Here is a 16410-nt window from a genome sequence, read left to right as displayed (position 1 = left end):
ACCACTGCTGATGTCAATTCATATCAGAAATAGGGACAGCTAGCACTATGCTTGCATGAGACGGGTATGCATGTAGAGCATGTTATCTTGTGAATCTGTTTTCTCCTAAGGCTTATATTTCTCTCTGTTCGAGATTACCAGACAGATAAAATGAAGTTACAGACTTGGAGGGAGAGAGGGGAAGGGTGAAAATTATGCTTGCGTAACAGAAATTCACTCACAATACATCTGCAGATTGTGTTACACAACTGACATGCAATTGTATGCTAATAGACTGAGCTTTGCTGTCAAGAAGACCATGTGATGCCTAATTTATGAATTCCCTTAATGCTTGGAGAGTAGATGGAGCAGCTTTCACTGAACAAAATATGAAGTTCTAGCCTGTGAAAAATTCCAGACACCCACAGACACTGGCACTTGTATGGATAATTCAACTGCACATCAAGAGTGATTTTATTTTGTGATGTTGTTAAAGACATATGCTTTTATATCTTGTGCTTCCACAGAATCAAAACAGTAAATAGTGTCATATGAAAAAAGCATGAATAAGTGTGTGCTTTTTTTTTTTTGCATTAGTTTGCAATCATGTGAGATGCTTGAAAATTTCCACACCACTGGAGAGAGGAAATATGTTTGCAAAACTACACACATTCAAAATAGAGTTGATGAAATGTGTTGGCTAGTCATGTTCAGTCATAGGAAAAGTTTTTAAAGGAAACCAAAACCTAAAGAGAAATGTGGATTGAGTGAAAGCAGCAACATTTATTAGAACAAATCAGTGAAAGTTTGAGGAAAATTAGACAACTGATGCAAAAGTTATGAATCTTTAAAGTTTTGGTATTGAAACTGCTGGATTATGAGACTACTAGATGATATGACATCATGTGTGGACAACCATTTAAACAAAATATAAAGGGAATTCCACAAAAATTCATTTTTCATGAAAATTATACATTCCATCAACTTGATACTGACATATGTTAAGGGTAGTAATTATTCCCCCTTTCTGAAAGCAGTTAGTCAAGTGCTCTTTCATCATGCTAGAAAAGTGAAAGCATGTTGAATTTTCTTTATATTTTATGTATAATTTGATGTCCACACATGATGTCATAAACTCAAGTAGTCTCCTCATCCAGCAGTTCCAACACTCAAACTTTCAAAATTCATAACTTTTGCATCGATTGTCCGATTTTCCTTAAACTTTCACTGATGTGTTCTACTAATGTTGCTGCTTTCACTCACAACACATTTCTCTTTGGGTTTTGGTTTCCTTTAAGCATGGATAGCTGGTGAAAAGGTAGCACTAGACGGCAAGAGATGCAAAGAAAAGGGCAGTCTCTGCATAATCTGCCATTCCATGCGTGTAATCCAAGCCTGTCGGATCGATTGTACCTGGATTGTACCCGAGCGGCCCCAAACAGTCTGCATCTCACCTGCACATCCTGTCAAGTTACATCATAATGAGAAAAATTTCCCCCGCATTTGTCTCTTAATTTTCTTTGGCTGAGTTATGCACATTTCCTTGATCTCCAAGTCCATTTATGGCCAGATGACATTTGTTCTAGGTGACTGGGTGCACGCATGTGACTCATGTTTGATGTAGGAGAAAAGCTGGGTGTGGGCATGGATGAGGGCATGAGGTACACATGGGTGGAGGAAGGGGTATTCATGGGTGGATAGAGGGGGTGTGCGTGGGTGGAGGAAGGGGGTAGAAATGAGTGGAGGGAGGGGGTATGCATGGGTGAATGGGTCAATAGGGTCTTGTAGGGGGTTAAGGAAGGGGCATACTTCATATAGAAAGTAAAAATGATGAGAATTTCTTTATTGTTTAGTTACTGGAAAGGAAGTGCATTCTGTAATCTAACAGCTTGTCATGACATTTTATTTTAAATCATCCTTTTTTCATGTTTTAGATTTTTGGGAATATACTTTACCAGTCAGTGGAAATTGATATTTGAGTCGTTGCTATGTTACTGTCGCTTTGACATTTCAGCAGTAGAGTTATCTATGGAGGATATTATTCTTTCTTCTTTTTTTCCCCTGGGGAAAAAGTTTGAATTCAGTTTTAGAAGGATGCATGATCTCGTGCATTAGCAATATATGCTGAGCTATTCCTGAAAGCAAGCTTTTTGCGGCAGCTCTTTGCACACTGTTAAAGGTCCTCCTATCAGCAATCCAATCTCCTCCCATCCACATGAAGTGGTACATTTTCTATTATCTTTAGTGCAATAGACTTCTACCACCATAAATTGATGCTGACAAGCATGACTGTACGTTTCATGGCAATTGTCACGTTGCTGTTGTACGCCACTTCTCCACCAGACTATGAAATAGCTGGTGTTGCCATGGCAACACTCTAATAAGGTCCTCCAAGAGGCTTAACTCAATTTGGTGGATTTGCAGTTGTGTGGGTGCTTGGCCAGCAAGCAGATAGAGAGATGAAGTTTCCGCCACCAGTCAACATGACGATATGATTGTTATATTGACCACACGGTAAGGAAATCTGCCCTCTATAGATATTTTTGAGTCCATTTCCATGAGATTGAAGTAATTTCCTCCCAACATTATTAGTTGATACAGTGTTGCCCCAAAGATATGAGAGTGTTTTGTACTTCAGCCTCGAGAAATGACAAAAAGAAAGAAACATTAAACCCTGCACATGGTTTGATTACAGCATGCATTTTGCTCTTATGTATCTTTGCCCCAATCCTTTGTTTTCAAGTTAGGTATCAAGTTGTGACATCATTCAGTGGTTGGTCATATACTGTGAAACACAATATTTACGCGGCATGATATTTTCGCGAATTGGAGTCAACGGCCTTTTACGTTGCATGAAATTTTTGCGAGTTGCCTTTAACATTCAATGCGTATAGTGTAGACAAGACCTTTCACATGAATTTTAATTTCGCGAATCTTGGCTCGTGAAATTCTCAAAATAAAAATGTTTGCGAACATACCTCGTTTTACAATATTACTTGTTAAAAAAAAAATTTATTAGGCTGATTGGAGAAGCAAACAATATCACAAACCAAAAAATGTATAAAACATGTTCTTTCTGCTTGCTGTGTGTTTTTGAATTTTTTTTTATCAGCAGTTGTTCATGGACATTAGTTATTTGACTGTTTGTGATTCCAAGGGAACATGAAATATACAGTGTCTATTAGTTCTATTTTATCATAATATGTCCAAAATTAATAAGCATCTTCACTCATTTAAACTCTATGGAGCGTGAATGACGGCATTGGTTCATGTCCTTGTGAGCACCAATTAGCTTAATGACATGCCATGACCTTGTTAAATACAGTAAACCTCGCTTTAAAGTCGATATCGCATAAGTCGACAACTCGCTTAAGTCGACACGATAAAAAAGTCCCGATTTTTGCCTTTGTTATTCCTTGAAAATTTCTTCGTCTTAGTCGACATTTATAAGTCGACAACTCGCGTAAGTCGACCTGATTTTTGAGTGCCAACTGAGCTGAAATACGTGTTAATTCCCTCGTCTAAGTCGACATAATTTTTTCGCTCAAAATCTTATCGCCATTCTCTGAAAAAGAATTGTTTTCCCGCTCTGATTCGCAGCATTTCTACTCGGTAATTCGCTAGTGTACGGCGCGGTAGCATTCGCGCCATGCGTCCATTGTCTTGTACGCCAGAATAGAAAGAGCATACACTAATTTACATTGGAGAATTACATGTAGTACCCAAAGCAGTTCACTTTCCCTCTTTTCTCCTTCTCGTTATTCTAAACGCGCACAAATTTTGTACACCTATAGGTTCTAGTAGAGAATCATTATCAGAACATGAAATAGGTGTTTGCGTTTATCCGAATATTTTAACGTTAATTATTCCTAAGCGGTATTAGAAACCTGGGCCCGTTTTTAGAAAATAAATTAAAATGCAACTACATGTAATTGAATGCAACTAAAAATCAAATGCAGGTGTATCAAATCACAAGCAACTTTGCACATAAACGCAAGTGCGTTGCTGAAAAGGCTTGCGTTTGATAATCATATGAAACTAGAAAATAGTTGTACGAACCTGAAACTCAATTGCGTTTAAACGCTACTCTAAAAAATCAAATGAAGCCCATCAAATCACACGCAACGCTGTATTCAAACGCAAGAGCATTGCAGAGAAGATTTGCGGTTTTCGTAAGAAACTAGAAACTGCGTTTAAAAGAATCTCTTAACATCTACGAAGGTGCGTTATTGTTGAAAAGTCTTGCATTATTTTTTATTTCGTACGCAAAATTAAAAATTAAACGCAACTCTGAAAATCAAATGCAATTGCAACTCCGTCATATCACACGGAACGCTGAAAAGGCTTGTGTTTTGATAATCATACAAAACTAGAAAATTGTAGGGAACTTTTTTTAAAAACTCAATTGCGTTTAAACGCGATTCTAAAAATCAAATGCAAGTCCATCAAATCACACGCAACGCTGTATTTAAACGCAAGAGCGTTGCAGAGAAGACTTCGTGCAGTTTTTGTACGAAACTATAAGAAACTGCGTTTAAACGCATCTCTAAACATCTACGGAAGTGCGTTATTGTTGAAAAAACTTGCATTATTTTTTATTTCGTACGCAAACTTAAAAATTAAACGCAACCCCGAAAATCAAATGCAATTGCAACTCCATCATATCACACGGAACGCTGAAAAGACTTGTGTTTTGATAATCATACAAAACTAGAAAATTGTAGGGAACTTTTTAAAAAAAAACTCAATCCAATTGCGTTTAAACGCGATTCTAAAAATCAAATGCAAGTCCATCAAATCACACGCAACGCTGTATTTAAACGCAAGAGCGTTGCAGAGAAGACTTGCAGTTTTTGTACGAAACTATAAGAAACTGCGTTTAAACGCATCTCTAAACATCTACGGAAGCGCGTTATTGTTGAAAAGACTTGCATTATTTTTTATTTCGTACGCAAAATTAAAAATTAAACGCCACCCCGAAAATCAAATGCAAGTCCATCAAATCACACGGAACGCTGAAAAGACTTGCGTTTGATAATCATACGAAACTAGAAAATTGTACGAAACTTAAATTCAATGCGTTTAAACGCAATTCTAAAAATCAAATGCAAGTCCATCAAATCACAAGCAACGCTGTATTTAAAACGCAAGAGCGTTGCAGAAAAGACTTGCGGTTTTTGTACGAAACTAGAAACTGCGTTTAAACGCAAACAAATCTATACGAAAGTGTGTTTTTGTTGAAAAGACTTGCATTATTTTTTATTTCGTAACGGAACTTTCGCCATGACCGAACTTAGTCTGCACTAGCAGGGGAAAGACATCGCAATATTTACACGTTTGAAACTACCGAAACGCATGCTGCTTCTCGAAATGTCAATGAAAAAATAGTAGCAAATTATTTTTACAGTTCGCTATGCTGAAGGTTTAAATCTCAGTCCAAAGTTAAATCAGTCCGGCGATGGAAAGAGATTTGTTTTTACGAAGGTTAATAATCCGAAAGATGTCGTTTTCGGATTAACAAACTTTTCTTCTTCTTTTTATTCAGACTGGCCCGCGCCGTACAGAGCGGTAATGTTGCGAATCGGAGCACGAGAACAATTCATTTTCAGAGTATGGCAATAGAAATTTAAGCAAAACAAATATGGCGACTTAGGGAAGGAAAATCACACATCATATTTCAACTCAGTCGGCACTGAAAAATTATCTCGACAGAACCATACGAATTCACACGCATATCTTCGAAGCAACGCACTTGAATTTAAATCGCAAAGTTGCATGCAATTTGGGGAATATGCGTTTGATTTTCCAAAATATAATTTAAAACGTACAGTGTCTAGAAACGGGCCCAGGTTTCCGATCCCGCTCTCTCAAAATCTCTCCAGAGATTTGGGAATTGTGCGTTGTCGTTACTAATCCGCGTGAGATTTATGCATGAACTAAAACATAATAGTTGTTGCTAATGTCAGTTGGTATGTTTTGGCGGCAAAAGGAGTAAGATTTGGGTAGCGATCCGCATCGTGATCTTACTCTGTATAGGGGAAATTAGTTTTCATTTTTAAGTCGACAAAATGTCGACTTACGCGTAAGTCGACGTGTTTTTCTCAGTCCCGATTATGTCGACTTACGCGAGGCTGACTGTATACATATTTCAGTACATGGCCAAAGTGCATGCTACACCAGTTATATAGCACTTTGGTTTGTCATGCCTGAGAGATTCTACAGACTCTTTGCAGCATTTCTATACCCCAAAAGTCAAGTGCTTTCCTTTGAACTAGCTGATTTCTATCTGAAAAAGGGAAGAAAAATAACTCCAAATCTTTAAAAACTGTTTTGAATGATTCTTTGACTTGCAAAATCTGTTGTTCATGTGGTGAGTTGCTGAGTGGCATACATCAAAGAAGGGCTTATCATTGTTACTTTTCCCACAATTCTCATAATTTTTTCCATCTTCTGTGTGACCTGTCCATGAATACATTTTATCATTTGTATGCATCTCATATTGTGTATCTGTCGCTGTGCAGTTTTGTTCTAACATTTTGTCAGTTGTGTATGTTCACATCATAATAAGTAGTCCTTAAAGGGATCGTATAGTTTTTGTTGAGACCTAATTTCAGGTTTCTAACATTTTTTTTGGTGAGATAATGAGAAACCTCTTATGAAATATGAAAGAGCATGTAATTCCATGAGGAATTCAATGTTTATTTGATGAAAATTGGTTTTGAAACGGCTGAGATATCCAAAATAGAGTGATTCTAATTTATTACGATCACTTTGTTTTACTTTGTTTTTGGATGTATCGGTCCTTCCAAACCCGATTTTCATCAAATAAACTTTGATTTCCTCTTAAAATGGTTAGCTCTGTACTACTTCATAAGTGTTTTCTTGGTATCTCGCAAAAAGTTAAAAGCCTAATTCTCATCTCCACCGATACTGTACTATCCCTTTAACTTTTATAGACAAGTCTGAAGCATACCATTGCTTAGTCTTCACCTAGCCCTATCTAGCAACAGCTTGAGCATGCTTGATTTAATTGTACTATTTAAATAATGGTTTGAATATCAAAGGTCAAATGGAAGCTTATACGATGGTAAGCGTTCTTAGTTTCAATATGGTAATAGCTTGTCTGTTGTCATGTAGATATGATAATCTCTGTACCCATGAAGCATTCATACAAATGGTGTCACAAGGCAAGAAGCCAATTAATCATTCGTTTGTAAAAAAAAAGAAGAAGAAAAAACAACAAAACAAAAGCAAAAAACAAAATAAACAAAACAGAACAAAACAAACAAAAGTGATTTTTGTTTAGTCTTTCATATGTAGTCCCCTATATCGATGGCTTGTTAGTTTTGCATGTGTGTGTGTGTGTGTTTAAATGGCTATAGCATCGGTTGATATCGGATAATTCATCCTATTTTCTTTCTCCTGTGTGAGTTCTGCCTTAAAATGAATTGAGTGGTTATTCTTGTTTTATGGAATATGTTTCATACATGTAAGAACATTTATGACAAATGTGATGTATAAGATATGTATTTTTTTTATGTTATATTTTCAAAAGAAATGGAATTAATAGAAAGATCACAGAAAAAAAGAGAGAGAATGATAAGGGTGTTAAGTTGCCACTAAACCAACAGTGTTCAAGATTACTTAACGCCCTTCTCATTCTCTACAGACAAATATCAGGTGCTTGACAAAGACATAAATCATGTTCACACAGCATCAGATCCTATCATTTCACATGAATGAAACTCAGGGTGATGGCAAATATATCATCCAACGCTGCTTTGTCTTGGAAATTATTTCTGTCAGGTGATCATGGCTGCAAATCCACTTGGGATCGCTAGAGCCTAAACATATCTATACCACTGTGATATCTAACAAACTCTGTTCTTTGAAAGCTTCAGGCTGCAATTATCATCTGAATGGCTTTAAACCTTGTTAGTTAGCACAGACAGAATTTCTCATAAATGTCCACCCCGACTGAAGGAAGCATTGATAGCGTGGCAACCAATTCTGAAAGGGAACTTGTACTGTTTTCTACGCCAATGAATAGATTAAACATGCATTTTTAGAATGTGACATCGCATCTTAAAAAGATGTGACATCGCATCTTAAAAAGCAAGGAATAATTGACTAGTTTATTATTAGTGACATATCCATATCAACCAATTGTAACAAAAACAATTTTTTTCTTGGGGTAGGGAGTGGGGATTTTTAAGAGCTTGTTTTTACCAATTTTACAGAGTGCATGTTCTCCTTCATTCCTTTTTAACTTTTTTTTTTTTTGGAAAGGCCATTCACAAACTATCCACTTACATGCAGCATTGTCCAGATCATATGAACATCTCTGTCTGGTGTTTGTAGCATGGTGACATCAAGGTATCTTCGTAATAGCATGAGTGCTTGCTGGAGATGTTGTTGTTATAGTTGTTCATTTTCTCTCTGTTTAACAAAATTTGTGTGGGATGACCTTGTCGGTTTTCACGTCACTGGTATACTTTCCCTGCAGGTGACTATACTTTCAGCTCCAATGTCAATGTGTGCATGCTCCCACCGGCATTAGCACTGGTAATGTGCTGGTGTTCTTTTCTATTCGTAGCATAAATGGATAAAGTGCTTTCAAGTGAAAAGAAACAGATAGAGAGACAATAAACTTTACATTTATTTCTGGCATAGTAGATAAGATGAATATCATCCATCCATGTCCTCCTCCACAAGTCTACTTATCTAGTTTATCTTTCCATCTATCTATTTATCCAACCATCCATCTCTCTGTCCATCTATCTATTCATCTTTCTACCTGTCTATTCACCTTTCTACCTGTCTATTCACTCGTCAATCTATCTATCTATCCATCTATCTATCCATTTATCTGTCCTGCTATCTATCTTCTATCTATCTTCTATCTATCTGTCTTCTATCTATCTATCTATCTATCTATCTATCTATCTATCTATCTATCTATCTATCTATCTATTTATCTATCTATCTTTCTTTCTACAACGATATCAACCTGCATGTCTGTCCTACCTCTATGGCTTTCAGATTAGTTATCTTGGTATCTCTCTTTCTATCTCTCTATCTTTCCATCTATCTATCTAGCTAGCTAGCTCTATGTCTGTCCTGTCTATACAGCTATCAGGCTAATTATCTATCTGTCCATGTAAATTTATATCAATATATCTTTATATCTTAATGACATACTGTAATTTAGATGATGAATTTAAGATCTTGCGTGAAACGCTCTTTGTATCCTTCAACAATACATTTTCCTAATTTCATTTTCTCCTGTTGGCCCGTAGCCACGTGTTTGAATTGGGTCATGGTAAAAAGTTTCACATGATTGGATCTCAAGCAGGTGCGTGCCAGAAGCGGGAATGTAGCTAAGGAAGTGAAATGAGTGTACTGTTGATGCAGTTTAAAATGATGTAATATGAAAGTGCTTTCTTATAAAAATGACTGTTTTTTTCTGCATGTGTATGTGTGTGTTTGTGAGGGGACATGTAGAGCTATCTGTATATAGTGGCCAAGTGTTTATAGTGACAGTCTTTAAAGATGTACTTTTGTTTTGAATGGTTACAAGTCTTCAATTATTTTTCTTTCCTTTTACCATCTTCCTGTCCATTTGCAGGCTATGGCAATATCTCCCCCATCACCAGAGGAGGCCAGTCATTTGCCATCGTGTACGCCATCGTGGGCATCCCACTCTGTGGTCTGGTCCTGGCCCAGCTGGGCACTCGACTGAATGCCCAGACCCAGAAGCTGGAGGACCGTTTCGCCCAGGCCCTGGAGCGACACGACAAGCCGGCCTGGTTGGCCAAGCTAGCCAACATCCTAGTCCTCGTACTCATCCTCCTCTTCTTCCTCATCATACCAGCTGTGATCTTCATGGTGATAGAGGGGTGGGGCTACCAGGAGGCCTGGTACTACTGCTTCGTCACCTTGACAACCATTGGATTCGGAGATTACGTTGTCGGTAGGTGTCCTGAGTAATTGCATTGTCAGTCTCAGTGTGTTTCTTTCCTTTTTTTCTCCCTCTTTTTTCTGATATTGTTAGTACATTTATTTTCCAGGATTATGAAAATAAGTAAATTAAAGCATCTACTTGGTGAAGATTAAGATATGAATATCTATACGGTAATTTGTGTTGATACAAGATTTGTGATCTGCATAATTTTGCAACAAACTGCTGCAGAATTGCATAATTTGATAAAAATGCACATGCCCCTTGTTCTCTAGCACAATATAGAGTTTAGAGTGTTTCCATGGAGGATTTTATGCCTCATTTCTAGGATTGATGACTTGATTGGGTGTCTAATACCCCATTCATACCAAGCCAAAAGTGGGTTTTGAAGCCTCCTGTAGCAGCCTCAAGCAGCCTTGCATTTAGTATAAACAAACAAAAGGAGATCAGATCAGATCAGATCAGGTCAGGTTCTGAAACCACCTACAGGGGGTGGTTTCTGCTGCAGTATAAATGCTAGGGGGTTGGAGAAGCCGCTTTTTAGCTGACCCGGAAGTTATCACTGAAGGTCATCACCCGCTAATGTAAACAACCCAGCCGTTGCGACCAATCCCCGCTGAAGAAAGCTGCGTGGTAACTTGCACACTTTCGCACAAAAGCCTGCGCTGTGTATCAGAGGGGAGGAGCTGGTTGGGCCTGCTAGGGCCTGCTACGGTCTGCTTTTGGCTAGCAGTATAAACAGACGAGAGGCTGCTTTTTCAGAGCGGGCTTTCGAACCTCGAGGAGGCTCTGAAACCCGCCCGCAGTATAAACGGGGTATGAAACACTGGTCTAACAATGGAATTATGACATCATGAAGTGGGAATCGTAATGGGTTCAAACTAGACAAGCAGGACCAGTGGACAGAGACCATACGGCTCCACACGAGAACTGGAACAGCATACAAGTGCATGCAATTGTAAAACCCTTGAAATTAGTGCTGTATCCAGTGTTAAAGATCAAACAGGATGAAAATCATTAGATTTTCATGTTATTCAAGTAATCCCATTTTCCCTCATTTTCAGCGCATTGTGGGATTGTTGAATTGCATCCACACACAGAATGCAGCATTCTTTCAAAAAACAATAATCTGTTGTTATTACTGCAGAAGGGAGAAACATCTGTTAACCTTTTTTAAATGTGGATGACTGTAATACATCTAAAGGCACTTTGGTCTTGCTGCATGGTTCTTACTTTTCTCTTAACACTTCTACACTTCTGTACTTCACTTAATTATAAAACTGTATACAAAGGATACACATGGGCTTACACTTAAAACTGTAACTTGTTCAGAAATCAATATCTCTATAAAGAGAAAGGAAAAAACAACAACAGTACATTTTATAAACACATTAAAAAAGTATTAATCAGCATAGGCTACTGTATTACCTCTAGAAGCACTTTGGGTGGATCATCCCCTCTAAATCATTCTGTCGTCATTTTGTTGTTTTGCTTGTTGTTCTGCAATACTGCTACTGTTACAGCTTTGCTGTGAAAACCAATACTGTATGTGATGGGGCAAAATTAATATGTTGGTTCATTGTGCTGGCAGACTACATGATTCATTGTTCGGTAATCAATCTGAAGCTGCGTTTGAATATACATACATTAAAGGGATGTTACAGTATTGGTGGAGATGAGAATTGGGCTTTTAACTTTTTGTGAGATACCAAGAAACCACTTATGATATACTACAGAGCATACCAGTTTTAGAGGAATTCAAATTTGTTTGATGAAAATCGGGTTTGGAGTGACTGAAACCTCAAAAAAAAAAAAAAAAATTAAAACAAAGCGATCGTAATAAAGTGTGGGTCCCACACTTTATTAGAATCGCTCTTTTTTGGATATCTCAGCCATTTCAAAACCAATTTTCATCAAATAAACGTTGAATTCCTCATGGAATTACATGCTCTTTCATATTTCATAAGAGGTTTCTCATTATCTCACCAAAAAATGTTAGAAACCTGAAATTAGGTCTCACCCTAAACTATACGATCTCTTTAATGTAGTTTCCATGAATGGTATGATTTTTTTACATATTTTGTTTGAACATCAAAAGAGAAATTCGTCCAATTTAGCCGATATATTTGATAAAAATGTTAGCTGTCGTCCTGATTGTATTTTGTTGAAGTGGCATTTCTGTTGATAAGAGACCTGATTAAAAGTAGTAGGTAGTGGTACTTTAATCATACAATGAACCGTGCTTTGAGTGGATGAAATGAAAAGTAAGGCCTGCGCAAGCATTTGCTTGATAAGCAGACAGACATTGGAAACATTTAACATCGTTGAGTCAATGCCCTTTCCCTTCCCTGCCTCCTGGTATCATTTCACCTGGTAGACAAGCTCTTCCATCATAGACAGCTCATTTCCATGGCGACCGTTTGCAGAGATGTTGTGGATTTGTAGACATGCCCCGCCCCCTTACCCATCCCCGGGGCGAGTCAAATGTCTGTGTGAGCTCAGCAGTGTGTATAATGATTCAAATTGGGCCGTGTTAGCTCTTATCCTGGACTGGAAGCGGGTGAGGGGAGAGCAGCAAAGTGCCCGGGAGCAGAATTGTTTCCTACCGATCCATCACCACTCCACTCTCAATATTGACATATCCCAGTTTGTGCTCTCTCTCTTTTTATCCCACGATTAACGAAGTGCTAACTTTGCCGCAACATCCACTTACCAGCTGTGATTTTTAGCACCTACTTAAGTACAATATAATACAGACTGCTTTTTTTTGTGTATGTTTTATTTGTGGGAGAACACACCAAGTAGAGCTGGTAGTAATGAATTGGAAGGCGTCTGATCTGTTACTGTTACTTAGTGGTAGGATTGGCATGGAAAATAGTTTTAATGGGCTTGAATGAGGTATTGTTTTATTCACTAACACATGTTATTAAACAAAAAAGGATAGTATGTTTAATCAGGATTCATTTGAACTCAGGTTTTTTTTTTTTGGGGGGGGGGTATATTTGTAGAGCTTATAGCTGAAGCATGTTGATGCTTTACAAAACACTTTTTACAGGTAGAAAAGATTCATAAGCTATTTCCAGAAGAACTGAACATTTTTGAAATTATGTCATCTTTATGAGAATATATCTAGAACGAAAAGTAAATTCTACTCTAGAATAGTAGGCCTATATTGTAAAATGCATATCTCTAGAGAACGAGGGTCATGTTGTATATTTATCCTCAGAATTCAGGAATAAAGATGAAGATTTAAAGCGAATTCAAACTAACTTCGCTCCTTTGCACCAATCATCAGAGCACTATGAGCATTGGGCTATTTGTCTTCGACTGTTCTGGACGTCCATAATGCAGTTACTGCTGATGTGCCCATACTGGTCCCTAGTTGTCAGGTCATATTTTTTTGCTCTTCAAGTACATGACCAGCGTTGATTGAAGATTGAAGAGGGAGTATTTTTAGATGGTCCACAAACCCAGACAACAAGATGAGTGATAGCATATGTAGGAGAGGCAGGGGAGGAGGAGACTGAACTGTCACTCCCTTGACAGTCTTCATACCCTTTTAAGTGATTGGATGTGGCCGACAGGTGTATGAAGCAAGGCAAATAGTATGAGTGGGAGGGGAAGAGACTTGATTAAGTTTGCTGTGGTCAGTTCATTGAGTTAGAGGAAGCGACATCGAAGGAAACACTCCCGCTGGTGAGGCGGTACAAACAAACAAATTTGATACATGTTTCTCAGAGGCATTTACAACTCAGAACTCTCTCTCTCTGTTATCAAACTATGGCAGTGAGAAATTGACAGACCATTTGGCATATTTGGATTTCTCCCAGCTGACATCTTAATGATTTGGAAACACACAGGACATGTTTTCCAAGATGCATTGCAAGAACCCTGGCGTCCTTTTTCACCATGTGATTGCTTAAAGGGGAAGGCTAGTAACTGATCAGTGGGAATCAGTGGAAATGCTGGGAGATGATTGTTTCAATCCTTATGGGATTCATTCAAGAGTTCATTGTATATCTATTGTTGTGTGAAAATGATTTGCTTCAGAACGGTCTCATATTCAAGTAATGTGCAGATTAATGCTCCGTCACTGACCAGGGACGCTAACCTGGAAGCATTAAACTGCACATTACTTGAATATGAGACCATTCTGAAGCAAATCATTTTCACACAACAATAGATATACAATGAACTCTTGAATGAATCCCATAAGGATTGGAACAATCATCTCCCAGCATTTCCACTGATTCCCACTGATCAGTTACTAGCCTTCCCCTTTAATCACATGCTACATTTAATACTTGCTGACACAGAAACCTCTTCTTTAGAACATTATGTGTTGTTGTTTGGTAAAATAGAACTGCATTAAAATGTAATTGCGTTGCTCTCTTTCCCTTTCATCAGTGAAAATAAAAATGTAGATAATTGCACATAGCAAATGAAGAGTTTAGAAGATTCATGTTTTGACAGGTTTTAGATAAATAAGTTGATGAGAGATTGAATAGGTCACCATGGCAACAGTCTTTTATTGGAAATCTAGAGTTGTCTGTTTGGCTGTAGGCCGTCTGCAGTCTGTCATCCTGTACATCATCCTCCAACCCTGATTGGTCCTTCCAGTACAATAAGGCAGTCTCAAATAACATCCGATAGTGACGTTGTAATTCATACATCAAAGATTGTGTTTCATGTTTGCCGTACACAAACATGATTACTTTCCCCGTATCTATTACTCCCATATGCTCACCAATCTGTTTCTCCCTAATCCATTGGATCTACTCCGTAAATTTGCTTCCTAGGTGTCATTTACATTTCAACAACATGAGCTACATTTTCAGAACATGTCTTCTATTTGTTTCTGTTTCTCCCTAACTCCCTCCCTCATTTCCTGTCCTTTTCTTTCACTCTTTTTAATATCTTTTCCCTCCTCCCTCAGTCATCTTATGACATGTACCTCCAACTCCACCCTTCGCCTGTGTTTCAGAGATAGATACAAGCCAATTTCCAAGTTTTTTTGTACCTCAAAAAGAAATGTAATATAACTGAGATATCAGAGGCTCTATAATATATTCGTTGTCAGTATGTTGTGGCCACCCAACGCCCTGTCAATCAGGAAATATCATCCCGCCTGTCGTATTTGTTCATGGTATTCATACATTTTGCCTTTGTGTAGACAAATCTCATCCCAGTCCAATCTGTACCATGTCTTCCCCAAGATTACATCTTTCCAATGTAAGGGCTTGCTAGCCATGATGTTTTCATTCCATCTACCTATAATTGTCAAATCAGTCAAATGAAAAGAAAACATTGCTTCATCTTAGTTCATGCCTCGTGAACATTAGAAAGTAAGCACAGGGAAACTCTTGTTAGCGCTGTAGTCTAGAATGAAATAAATGTGCACATCAAATCAAAATCAGTATAACATGGTGTCGCCACTGTACTCAACTGTCAAGAAGCAGAGAAATTTCAATTGGGATGAAATATAAAAAAAAAAACATGAAGTATGCAAAAATGTGAGTTTGTTAAAAATCTGATTTCCTCTCTGATATTAAACAAGTGGAGATTTTTCATCACAACCACAAAACTAAGGTGGATCTGTAGTTAAACATAATCCATCAATATTTTTGTTGCATGTAGTGACTTTTGAAGCACTGTTTAGTTAAAAGACCTGTAGGATTATAGCTCTTCATGTTTTTTTTCCATGCTGAAATAAAGGGCATGTGCTGTACTAATCTTAAATTGAAATGCATCTCATTAAGAAATGTTTTTTTTTATGCAAGATTTTATTTTCTGAAACAGTGCTTGTTGCCACATGCAGTTTTAGATAGATAGATAGATAGATAGGCAGATAGCTACAGCTGTAGATAGATAGATAGATAGACAGATAGAAATATATACAGATAGATAGATAGATAGATAGATAGATAGATAGAGAGAGAGATAGACAGATAGATAGATAGATAGATAGATAGACAGACAGACAGACAGATAGATAGATAGATAGATAGATAGATAGATAGATATTGGTCTAGTTGGTCAAAACAAGAATGGTACATTCTGGCAAGAATTATTACACCATGGCAAGTTCTTCCATTTGCTACACTTGATGAGTTTTATTGTGTAAAGGTCTTTGCCCAGCACAGCACACACACACACACACACACACACACACACACACACACACACACACACACACACACACACACACACACACACACACGCACACCCACACACGCACACACGCACACAAACAACACCGAGCTCACCAACACTTCATCATCTTGTATCGACTGACTGGTGTACACTTCATCATCTGTTGAGCAGATGTAATTCCAGCGCGATACACCATGATTGTGAGTCAGGTGTTTGAACAGGCCAGATTCAATTTGTTCCACCACCTCCTGATGTTTGAGCACGGCACAAAGAGGAGTGGAGAAAGCAAGTCATCAAAAAGGATTGTGAAGATGACC

At 37.8% G+C, this 16410-nt stretch overlaps 1 protein-coding gene across 1 annotated transcript in view; it reads left to right on the top strand.

Moving 5' to 3' along the window:
- Positions 1-1590: 1590 nt before the first annotated feature.
- The window catches only part of LOC139723387 (potassium channel, subfamily K, member 16-like), a 29335-nt gene continuing 14515 nt past the window's right edge, over positions 1591-16410 (top strand). The window contains exons 1-2 of the mRNA XM_071634634.1: positions 1591-1672; positions 9608-9952. Of these exons, the coding sequence (XP_071490735.1) occupies positions 1591-1672; positions 9608-9952 (427 nt within the window). The remainder of the gene's footprint in view (positions 1673-9607; positions 9953-16410) is intronic.

This window comes from Diadema antillarum, unplaced genomic scaffold (genome assembly GCF_040938485.1).
Source record: "Diadema antillarum isolate AM-2024a unplaced genomic scaffold, OU_Dant_1.0 scf00000188, whole genome shotgun sequence".
In the NCBI taxonomy this organism is placed as follows: domain Eukaryota; kingdom Metazoa; phylum Echinodermata; class Echinoidea; order Diadematoida; family Diadematidae; genus Diadema; species Diadema antillarum.
The sequence above is the reverse complement of the archived record's forward strand: the minus strand, read 5'-3'. Positions and strand labels throughout refer to the sequence as shown.